A 12,423-nucleotide genomic window follows, 5' to 3' on the forward strand; every position below is an offset into this window, starting at 1 on the left:
TCGTTAAGCACCTGTGCAATGTTCAGCATAGAGAAAATGTTCCAGTGGCATTCCTAATGATAAAGAGGGTGGGGAGGAGGGACAGAGGGGTGGTGCAAAGTTAGGGCACAGATACTCCCATTTAGCACGGGCAGCAAGTTTAAAAGTTGTTTTTTAGGACAATACCTTCATCACCTGCCGAACGGACCCCAGAACAGATCTTGGAATAAAAGCAGCTATCCGAAGGTACAAGTGATTTAGGGGGGACAGATTCTGGGTCCAGAGTCACTTTAACTTGCCTGGAAAAGTTACCTATGACACCATGGCATCATAACCTTTACCATTCGTAAGTGTTAGGGACCCCAACCCTACTAACCCTAACTTTAAATTAGGTTTAAGTTTAGTAGGGTCCCAAACCATAAACCTACTAACTCTAACCTAGGGTTAAGGTCGCTAAACAACTTCAACAACTGTCGGCCAAACAATAGTTCATCCAATGGTTAGTTATTTTTCCTGTCCTCCCTAAATTCCGAACCAATTTGATTTGTTCTGAATCACGTTATCCAAATGAGCGGCCCAGCAGACAACATGGCGGCCTTCCCTATGAATAATGGATGAGCGTAGAGGAGATAAGCCGACACTGAATCCAGCCAGTCATAGGTAGACACATTACAAAGGGATCTCACAGCGAGATGTAAAGATAATTAATAACATGCATCCTATAAGTACTCTGAGATACCCAAAAGTCACACAGGCCCAAGAAGACTTAAGTAAGATGTTTTAACTGAGTGAAGTGATATCATCTTCCATCTAAGAGCAGCTATTATGAGGAAAATGTAATTACCAGGCACATTTCCCTCGCTGATCCGACCTATGATGGAGAGGACTGCTCTCCACACTATTCTAGTTCTTAAGTGCTTCACTAATAAACCAGAGAACAGATCTTCGCAAGCCATTTCTTCAAAAAGGGTAAAAAAAAAAAAATCCGGAATTCCTTCCGTTTCCACTCTGCCATGTCTGAGTCATCTCCGTCACTATTACAAGGTGACAACCTCTAATGGGTTTGTCACTCGGTTTTCAATAATCTGAAATTGTCTAAACAGTTTTTTGATCCTACATGAACGTTACTTTAGCTTCCTCCTAGATGCAGATTTATAAGAAGGTGACAACCTCCCTTCCTATGTTCTTACGAGACAGAGGTGCTAGAGATTTTCTTTTTTTAGCAGATGCATCAGAAAAATCCACCAGTGGAAGGGTATGTGCACACTGAGCAATTCTCCCGGATTCCGCCAAAAAATGTGCGCGGAATTCCGCCGGTTTAAATGCAACATTGCTCCTTACTATAGAGCAAAATGGGAATTCCATCTGTCTGTACACATAATGGAAATTTCTGTCTGGATTCCGCATTCTCCCCGAAGAATGAACGGGGTTCATTTTGGGCAGATTCTGCTAGAGGAATCCTATAGAAGTCAATAGGGATTAAGTTCTGCTTGAAATTCTGCTCGAATTCCGCTTGCATTCTGCTTGAATTCTGCTTAAATTCTGCTCCTATTCCGCCTGAGCTGAATAGGCGAGGAAATTCAAGCAGAAAACTTTTCTATACAATTCCTCGAGAACACAGTAGCAGGACTGTGGATGAGAATGAAACACCTTTTATCCCCATGTTGTGGAAACTTTTGATTTGGAAACTGAACAAAACAAATCTGGAGTCTTCTGGCATGTTCTCCTGAGGGTATATATTGTCTCCATCTCCTAACCTCCTTGCTCAGTTGTTGTTGTTTGTCAGTCAGCATACATGTCTATGCTCCCTGGCTATCCGACCCTTCCTAGCAATCTTCTAGCTATAGATCTCAGTCCATTCTCAGTTCCAGCTCAGCTTCAGTCTGAACTGAGTCCTAACGTTGCATCCTGCACTTGTACCGGAGAGAAAGTACCTAGTCCCAGACTCCAGTAATCCATCAGTTCTTCAGTCGGTGGTTGCCGAGGTTTTTCATTGAGGAAAGCGACCAAGAAGTTTCCCGCAGCGAAATCCATCCGGCCTTGCGGCAGGTGCTGATGAAGGCCTGGGGCTCCTTAGGGCCCTATTACACCAACAGATTATCTGACAGATTTTTTTTAGCCAAAGCTAGAAACAGACCATAAACAGAGAACAGGTAATAAAGGAAAGACTGAGATTTCTCCTCTTTTCAAATCCGTTCCTGGCTTTGACTAAAAAAAATCTGTCAGATAATCTATTGGTGTAAGAGGGCCCTTTGACTACGCTCTTCAGGGAAGGATCATTGTGCTTGGGCCATCCATTACAATGTCTGGACAGCTAAAGCTCTGGCAGTCAAGGCATGATGGGAATTGTAGTTTTGCAATAGCGCGAGGGCCAGAAGTTTGACACCCCTGGTCTAAGATGTACGGGGCCCTCTCGACTATTTACTAATAGATGATGTAGGAGGAGAAAATCATCAATTCCTTGGATTTCTGTCCAGATTTTCAGTCTGTGAGCCATGGATTGTACCAAAGTTTAGGACCCAGGTTTAGCCATACGCAGTAGGACTCCTGACAACCTGGCGCGTTTAACACACAAAAACTGTGCCAAACAAGTGACGCCATTTTTTTCTGATACTACACAATTTACTCTTTTCGCATATTACACAAATAACTTTTCAACAAGCCTTGATAGAAAAAAATCTTCAATGTTTTAGATCTACAACCCAGTGTCTGTATTTGAAGCTATACTGCCCCCTACTTCCTAATAAATCAATAACCTAGAAGTAGGGCAAAGATGTAAGGGAGTAGGACGAGAGAACCTTGAGCATGCTTGGTTTCATCCAAACCAGAGCATGTGGCATTCGATTACCGAGGGCTGAAGAAGTTGGATGCAGGACTAAGGAGTCCTGGAAAACATGGATAAAGCCTATGGCCTATGGATTTAGACGAACCCCAGCGTGCTTGAGGTTCGCTCTTCCCTTAAGGGAGCAAAACTGCAAAATCAGACTACGTAAAGTTTGTTAGTAGTCTGTTACCATGGAGACCCACAGCTGCATAGCATCAGTAAGCACAAAACTGTTACTCAACACCATTTGCAAAGTTTTTTCTTTTCTTCTACGTATGTTGAGAATATAAGGTATGTAAAGGTGTTCACTGAACAGACGGTAACTGCTGATGCCATCTAAGAACATGAAAAGGAAAGCAGCATTACGTCTACCTTCCACTTCCAAGTGACTGCAATCCTTTTGGTTATATCGTTTTAGGAAAAGCTGGGTGGTAACCAATGCAACAGCTCCCATAGGCTCAGCTTTTTCAAACTTCAACAAACAGTAGTCAAAGGACACATGGCCAAGACGTATCTAAGTGGTTTGCAAATCACAAGCCTGGTCAGTTCAGGGTCACAGGAGCCATACTTGTTAGATGCTCGGGTCCGTCCGAATGTGCAGAATATGATCACTGAAAGCTGCAGAAGCCATAGGTTGTATCCAAGTTTTCTAGGAGTCGGTAGGGCTGCATCCAACTTCTGCAGCCACAGGTGATCAAATGCTTTATGCTCCGGTTTGGACCGGAGCGTGCTTGATATTCACTCACCCCTAGTACTCAACTTTCACTGATCTGCAAAAAAGCAGTCCGTGGAGCCTCTCAAAACACGGAAATAGCCAGATATCCCTAGCTTGTTGCCACGGGGTGCCTGCAGATGGGAAGAGCACCACACCACCCCGATAAGTAGCCCCTTAAGTCCCACTCGGTTGCGAGTATTGGAACATAAAAAGGGAAACAACAGAGTGGCCTCTTTTGCGTCGAAGTCTAACTCAACATGCGAGTATTGTGACATGACAAGGGCTTGCCAAGGCAGGCATCCATCCACAGACAGCTGTTTCGGGGTATTTGCCCCTCGCCAGTGTGGAGCAGGATTCTGGCTAGATGGGGCAATGACAAATCAACCAACAAAACACAACAATCACTGAGCTCAAGGAGAAGAGTGAAAAAATTCCAATGAAGTACTCAATCAAGAGTCTTCACTGATGCCCCCACTGGGCTCAGTGATTGCTGTGTTTTGTTGGTCAACTTTCACTGAAACTGATATTCATAAAAAGGGCCGAAGAAAAGAGTTATATTTACTAACTTTTTAGACAGAAGGACTCTCTACAGTAGGTAAAACTCCAAAAAGTAAGCTATGTATAGCACAACCTCAGAGGTAAAAGAACAGGTAGAAGAACAATGTTTCTGGGCAGACACGTGCTGTGATTCTAACCTCCTGAAACAGCACCCAAAAGGGAGATAGATCATGCTGACTTATGCTCGAATGTCGCCAATACTGATGTAATTTTCTGGCATTTCACCTGCTCCACCCTCTCATCGCAACCTCCAAAAGGTCCCAAATGTTATCTGGAATGGATCCATATGATTAGAGCATAAAAAGATTTTCCCTGTTTAATCCACCTCTCTGTTTCCAATTATATTTCAAAAAGGTTGTCTGAAGCACTGGCAACTGTTCTCATCTCGACGTCTTCACCAAAAACAGACAGAAGGCTTTAACCCTGCCTGAAAATATGGCTGCGTCTTGTATAAATAAGAGGCATTAGCATGTGTGCGAGTGCCTGACACGGGGAGAGGCGATTAGAGATGGGCGAGATTACCTAGTCCCAGATTTCGGGGAAGTGATGTTCATAACCCGGCCTAATAGCAAATGGATAAAAGGCTGTAAACACATATGCTTTAGGCGCCTCCATCGGGCCCATGGATGGCGGGGTGTGCAGGGTTAGGCTCGAGGTACTGTAATACATACTAAGTCTTCAACAGACCACAATCATTATAACAGGCTCTTACATAGACCAGTAAGGCTTCTACAACAGTGTAATATAGAGCTTTGAAGGATAGATTTACCCAAACAGTTGATCGGCAGGGGTGCCAGGTGTTGGCTATTGAAATTGGCCATCAATCCGTTTCACCTGGAGCACCTCTTTAATAATGGGGATTATTGTTCAGGATCTGCATCTCTTGGCCGCGATAGAGAGGGGGGTACGAAGAGCGCCTCTCGATCTGGAGGACATGTCCTGTTCTTTATTACACAGATGACCCACTAATCTGACTGAGTACTCTGTAATGCTTCGTTTTCCCTGTGGTGGCGCTGCAGGGAAACTGGAAACCTACCACCAGACTTACAGCTGATGTGTATAGAGGAGGGGTCACCTGACTCTCCCTTGATGTCTCATAGGGTCAGATTCTCCCTATGCCGATCGCTCATACTTTACACTGCAGATCTGCTTGTTGAGATTAAACAGGGTATTCATACATCACAGATATCAAGCATACGCCATCACCTATGATCATAGGTAGAGATGAGCGCATTTACATTACAAATGACGCAAATCACTTCCGTTAGCTCGGCACTCTGCTTATCAGCCTGCTGCTTTTGAAGTCCATGCGGCTCTACTACGGGTGCCCAGAAAAGCTAGATCCAGTCCTGGGAAACCTTTCCCAGGACTGGATGAAGCTTTTTCCAGGCACCCAGGTGGAGCGGCACAGGCTGATAAGCAGATTGCCGAGCTAACGGAAGTGATTTGCGTAATTTGTAATGTAAATGCACTCATCTCTAATCATAGGGGAAAGACTTCTGGGACCCCCACAGATCCTGAGAATGTAGGGGACGCTGCACAGCTGCAAGGGACCTGTTGTTTCCTGCACAGTTGGGGAATGAGAGTGCTGCTGTGCAAGAAAAGCATAAAATATGTAGCAGTGCTAAATCAGTACTGTATCTCCTTCTGTTTTGGTTCTGGTTGGGGTTCTGGAGATCAGTACTGCTTCCTCTTCGTTTTTCAGTACTGGTTTGGGTCCTAAAGATCAGAACATTCTCTTTCTTCTTGGTACAGGTTGAGGTTCTACAGATCAGTGCTACATTCCCGTCTTTTTCAGTACTGGTTGGGATTCTACAGATCAGTACTACTCCCCCGTCATTCTTGCACTGGTTGCGGATTTATCGGTCAGTACTACATCCCCTTACTTCTCAGTTTGGAGTCCTAGAGATCAGGGCTGCATTCTGTTCCTTCCCGGTACTGGTTGAAGACCATTACTGCTTCCCCTTCCTTCTTGGTACTGGTTAGGGTCCTATAGATCAGCACTGCATCCCCTTCCTTCATGGTACTGGTTGGGGTTCTATAGATCAGTACTACATCCCCTTAGGTCTTAATACTGGCTGAGGTTCTAGAGATCAGTACTTCGTCCTCATCCTTCTAGGTACCCGTTGGGGTCCTATTGATTAATAATGCTTCTTGTTCCTTCTTTGTACTAGTTAAGGTCCTAGAGATCAGTACAGCTTCCTCTTTCTTTCTCTGTACTGGTTGGGGTTCTCTAGATCAGTACGGCTTCCTCTTCTTTCTCAGTACTGGTTGGGGTTCTAGAGATTAACACTGCTTCCCCTTCCTACTTGGTACCAGTTTGGGTCCTAGAAATTAATACTGCTTCCCCTTTCTTCTCGGTACTGGTTAGGGTTTTATAAATGAGTACTACATCCCCTTATATCTCAGTACTGGTTAATGTCCTAGAGATCAGCACCCCTCATAGCCTTCTTTCTCAGTACTGGTTGAGGTCCTAGAGGTGAGATTTCCACCAACCATAAAGTGATGGAATATCCTAATGATATACTGTACCAACACATTGTGAATTAAAAACTCCATACCCCTCAGACTGCTCTGTAATAGCACCAGCCCGCCATGGAGCTGCTTTCCATTACAGACTGAGAATAAACTACTATAAGATTATCAGGTGACACGTGACCCCCTGTATATTGAGGCAAACAAGCTTCAATAATGGGGGGCGTCTGAAGAGGCTTGTACAAGACTGCAGACGCCGCGCAGGTGTCGTGTACACAGATAGCAGCTATAAACATGTGTTCCCGTCGTCTGTGTATCTACGTGCAGGTTACAGGTCTGCAGTGAGCGCTTGTCATATAATACCGGGTTTGCATACACTAATTATTCTGGTTAATTATCCTCAATCACACACAATTTTCTCAGGACTGGTTGGGGTCCTAGAGATCAGTACTGCATCCTCTTCCTTCTCAGTACTGTTTGAAGTACTAGTGATCAGTACTGCTTCCTCTTCCTTCTCAGGACTGGTTGGGGTCCTACATTGCCTTCCCTCTTGGTACTGGTTGGGGTTCTATAGGTCAGTTCTACATCCCCTTACTTCTCGATTTTTGTTGGAGTCCTAGAGATCAGTGCTGGATTCCGTTCCTTTCTGGTACTGGTTGGAGATCACACTGCATCCCCTTCCCTCTTGGTACTGGTTGGGGTTCTATAGATCAGTACTCCATCCCCTTACTTCTCAGTACTGGTTGGGGTCCTAGAGATTAGTATTTCTTCCACTTCCTTCTAGGTACCTGTTGGGGTCCAATCGATTAGTACTGCTTCTTCTTACTTCTTTGCACTGGTTGGGGTCCTAGAGATCAGTACAGCTTCCCCTTTTTTCTCGGTACTGGTTGGGGCTCTCTAGATCAGTACGGCTTCCTCTTCTTTTTCGGTACTGGTTGGGGCCCTAGAAATTAATACTTCTTTTTCTTCCCTCTTGGTACCGCCTGGGGTTCTAAAGATTAATACTGCTTCCCCTTTCTTCTTGGTACCACCTGGGGTTCTAAAGATTAATACTGCTTCCCCTTTCTTCTCAGTACTGGTTGGGATTCTATTGATCAGTACTACATCCCTTTACATCTCAGTACTGGTTAAGGTCCTAGAGATCAGCACTGCATACCCTTCCTTGTCCGTACTGGTTGGGGTCCTAGAGATCAGTACAGCTTCCCCTTTTTTCTCGGTACTGGTTGGGGTTCCATAGGTCAGTACTAGGGCCTAGAGTTCAGCACTGTTTTAGCTTCTTTCTTAGTACTGTTTGGGGATCTATAGATAAGTACAACATATCCTTTTTCTCAGTACTGGTTGGGGTTCTAGAGGTGAGATTCCCACCAACCATAAAGTGATGGAATATCCTAATGATATACTGTACCAACACATTGTGAATTAGAAATTCCATACCCCTTAGATCACTATGTACTAGCACAAGCTCGCCATGGAGCTGCTTTCCATTACAGACTGAGAATAAACTACTATAAGATTATCAGGTGACATGTGACCCCCTGTATACTGAGGCAAACAAGCTTCAATAATGGGGGGCGTCTGAAGAGGCTTGTACAAGACTGCAGACGCCGCGCAGGTGTCGTGTACACAGATAGCAGCTATAAACATGTGTTCCCGTCGTCTGTGTATCTACGTGCAGGTTACAGGTCTGCAGTGAGCGCTTGTCATATAATACCGGGTTTGCATACACTAATTATTCTGGTTAATTATCTTCAATCAGACAAACAATTTCCTCCTGGCTGACGTGAAGCTGAAAGTCCGCAGTAGTGATGTGCAACGCGCCATTCTAGACCTGTGCGAGATGAACATTTTCTAGCGAATCGCACTTCCCGGCGATATTATTAAAACCACTTGACAAATCCAATAAACATCTTTGCCCAAAGCGACAAACAAACAAAGCAACTCATTTTCTTTAAATATTTGGCGACGACACGTCCGGTATATAAACTCATACATTTTTCATGTCCGTTTATATTGCGTGTTATATGACAATGGTGAAGGTATTACCATTATATGATAAAAAAAAAAAAAGGATTACTATATACTGTACATCAATGGCGGCTCTTGAAGCTCATACACAGGTAACAGATCTGGAAGTGTGTGACCCCCTTACGTTATACCATTACAGAATTAAATAGATTGGGAGCAATTTTCATTAGATAAAAACCAGGTTTTATCACCAAAAAGTTGCAGATTTTTGTGCCAAACTCATATGCACAAAAACGTCCAACTTTTTGTTGGGTTTACGTAAAAAAAAAAGTGGGCAGGTGTTTGTGTCAAAAAGGCAGGATTTCCATGCAAATATTCTATTGTTCATGTCAGTGACTGCTGTGAACTGTAGTGTAAATCTGTGCTAGGTCAGAGCACGAGGCACAAGGCAGCAGCCAACAGATGGTTCGTCCAATGGGATTTTACTAGAGATGAGCGAACCGGGTTCGGGTTCGAGTCCATCCGAACCCGAACGTTCGGCATTTGATTAGCGGTGACTACTGAACTTGGATAAAGCTCTAAGGTTGTCTGGAAAACATGGATACAGCCAATGACTATATCCATGATTTCCACGTAGCCTTAGGGCTTTATCCAAGTTCAGCAGCCACCGCTAATCAAATGCCGAACGTTCAGGTTCGGATCGACTCGAGCATGCTCCAGGTTCGCTCATCTCTAGATTTTACTTAAAGGGGAACTTTGGTGAAAATGTTTCTCTTTAAAATGAACTGGTAGAGTTAAGAAGAGATGAACATAATGCAGGGGCCAAATTTAATGGTAAATGGAGGCCATGGATGCTCTTTAAAGACTCTCCGGAGCTTGCCACATGGATGGCAGGGTCTACGCTTTGAGGGGGTAAGCTGTGACTTCTTTAGGGTATATGGGGCCCGATGGATCTGGTGCGGCAAGGATGCTTCCCCCAACCCCTTTTCCCTTCCCCTCCTTGTCCCCTCTATGTCTTCCCCCACCCCTCCCGTTTTGTATATATGTTTGTCTTGTTATGTGTAGTTGGTTGGGGTTTCCCCCCCCCTTGTTTTTTCTGTTTCTTTTTCTCTTCTATTGCCTTTTGGTAGGGTAAAGGTTATATTATACTTGACAATTGGGCCCAACGATGTGCCGCAGAATGTAAGCACGGCCTCCCACCTCTCTTGTTCTTTCTTTAATGTTTATTAAGTTCTGCATATAGGGGGGTGCGCACTGAGAAGAGTCTGCACTAATGTACTATGCATTCCGTTTGTTATGCTCTTACTGTCACAGCTGTCTTACATTAAGGACTGTGCTCTTCTTTGCATCTGGTGGTGCGCACACATCGCTGTATGGCTGCATACTTTGTTCATTGCCAATATGATTGTATGTCTTCTTATGTGAAAATCCTTGTTAATAAAAATATTTTGAACCATAAAATGAAATGGTAAAAGAACACAGATTTGCAATTTACCTCTATTTAATAATCTCAAGCCTTCCTGTACTTATCAGCTGCTGTATGTCCTGCAGGAAGTGGTTTATTCTTTCCAGTCTGACACAGTGCTCTCTGCTGTCACCTCTGTCCAGATCAGTAGCAAATCCCCATAGAAAACCTCTCCTGCTTTGGACAGTTCCTGACATGGACAGAGGTGGCAGCAGAGAGCACTGTGTCAGACTGGAAAGAATATACCACTTCCAGCAGGACATACAGCAGCTGATGAGATTTTAGGTTGTTTTTTTTTAAATATAGGACATTTACAAATCTTTAAAAAAAAAAAAAAAAAAGTCGTCATTCCCCATTAAGTCCGTTGTTTGTAGTAAATTCCCCCAGTTGTGGGGTTTTTCATGATTTTGCAGATTACCTTAGTATAAGCCAGTGTTTCCCAACACCTTTTGCATAACTACAGCGCCCATCATTTCCAGACAGCTCATGGCTTTCATGGAATGATTGAATTTGTGGTTACAGCTGGAAAGCCACAGGGAACAGATTACTGTGTGAACAGAGGCTGCAGAGCATGATAGGAGATGTGGTTTTGCAACAGCTGAAGAGCCAGAGGATGGGCAATATTGCAACAAACCATGGATATGTGAAAGGTAGGGTCTAACCCATGTGACTTTCATTGTATTATGGTAGTTTTGTAACAGCTGAAGACCTATAGGTCTGGGAACACTGCGTTGGGCCATCAATGCGCAGATAGAGGGTGTAACTGTCTGGGCATGATGGGAGTGAATCAAATGGAGAGCAACAGGATGGAGAACTTGCAACACACCATCAATGTTTAAACTGTGGGCTCTATCCCCTAAAGCTGTCAAAGCATAATGGGAAATGAGGCTTTGCATTTGTTGGACAGGCGCTGATTGGGGTACACTGCAACAGACCGTCCATGAGGAAATGGTAGCCCCTGCGGCTGTTAGGGTATAAAGCATTGTAGTTTTGAAACAAATAACTTTGGGAACCATAGGTCATCAATGTGAGAATGATCAGAGCTAACCACGGAAGGGCCTGATGGCCTGCTCTAAGGTATGTCAAACAGAATACTTCTTTAAGGCTATGTTCACACTATGTAAAACTACGGCCGTAGTGCTCGCCGCAGAACTACGGCCGTAGTTTTGCGGGGTGGTACATAGCCTTGTGAGCAATGGGATCCCGGCCGGAGCGCAAGGCTGCAAGGAAAACATGGATACAGCCATAGACTTTATCCATATTTTACAGGACCCCCTGGGGCAGCATACAACAGATGTCAGGAATTAAATGTCAAGCATTCGGGTTTGGAGAAGTTGCCAAATCTGGACAGTTTTTTTTAAGTCTGCTCAACATTAATACTGACATTTTGAAATGTATATTGTGGGCCCTAATGGAAGCTAGTAACAATCTTTGTACTGGGCTGAGAAACATTTTGGTGCTATATATTCTTTAGATTCTTAAGGAAAGCAAGGTTGGGCAACCTTTAGATTGAACCCCTACCACCTACGATGCCTATGGGAAATTAGAATATGGCCATTCTAAAATGCCCAACATACAAACCCCTGTAGTAACTAAATATAAAGTTGCCCTTGGTTCCAATTATGAAGGCAATAATGGATTGCTGAAAAACACCAAACCTTTCTGGTTTCCAGCTTATTTGCTCTTTGACTCACGTCAGAACATTGTATCTGTACCCAATAATCTGGTACAATAAAAGCCAATGCCGAAAGACTACACATATCAATAGCGAGGATGTAAAATACATATAAATAGACCCGTAATAAGAGCAGAAAGCACATATATATACCTGGCACATCAGTAAACGTCTCCCCGAGCACCGACAGGCAAAATGGAAGCCTCTGGTCTTTTAGTTTCATCATAATTTTGAAGAAAGTCTCGGGATCTTTATCGTGTTCCCTAAATGAAAGGAAAAAGAAAATCTGTTTACTCTGGAAGATAAAAAACTCACCAGGGAGACGGCCGAGGTTCTGTTCTAAGGATATCATTTTTGGGTTTCGGGGGTCGGAGGTATTTCAAAAGCATTTAATGCTTTGCCCCTTGGCCCCAGTTTTTTACTGCTCGAGTGTGGAGAAGGTTATGAGTATTCTTTAGCTGGGAGCCATTGGCTTCTGATCATTGCACAATCGAGGTTTTTCCATAGTGTATGTTCAAGTTGAAGAGTTCACGCGGTCACTGCGGCTGATGCTTAGATAACGTAACACTTGTTTTTCCATTTAGAGGAGTTTTCTCTCCAGGTAATACGAGGTTTAGATCTTGGTTGGAACACCACGGCTCAACGTCTTCCATGCTCTTGGCTACAGTTAGTAAATCGAGAAGCGTCGGGGAGAAAAGAGTTTGAAAAAAGAAGTTTTGTGGAATTATCAGCAAAGACATTACAGCCGCTTGGTGGATGTGATATTA

General features: G+C 43.9%; 1 protein-coding gene across 3 annotated transcripts in view; it reads right to left on the reverse strand.

Annotated features, from left to right (window-relative positions):
* The window catches only part of GTDC1 (glycosyltransferase like domain containing 1), a 173,766-nt gene that overhangs the window by 34,090 nt on the left and 127,253 nt on the right, over positions 1–12,423 (reverse strand). For all 3 annotated transcript variants that reach the window (XM_069985076.1, XM_069985077.1, XM_069985078.1), the window contains exon 5: positions 11,810–11,919. In XM_069985076.1, the coding sequence (XP_069841177.1) occupies positions 11,810–11,919 (110 nt within the window). The remainder of the gene's footprint in view (positions 1–11,809; positions 11,920–12,423) is intronic.

Source organism: Dendropsophus ebraccatus, chromosome 9 (genome assembly GCF_027789765.1).
Source record: "Dendropsophus ebraccatus isolate aDenEbr1 chromosome 9, aDenEbr1.pat, whole genome shotgun sequence".
Classification (NCBI taxonomy): domain Eukaryota; kingdom Metazoa; phylum Chordata; class Amphibia; order Anura; family Hylidae; genus Dendropsophus; species Dendropsophus ebraccatus.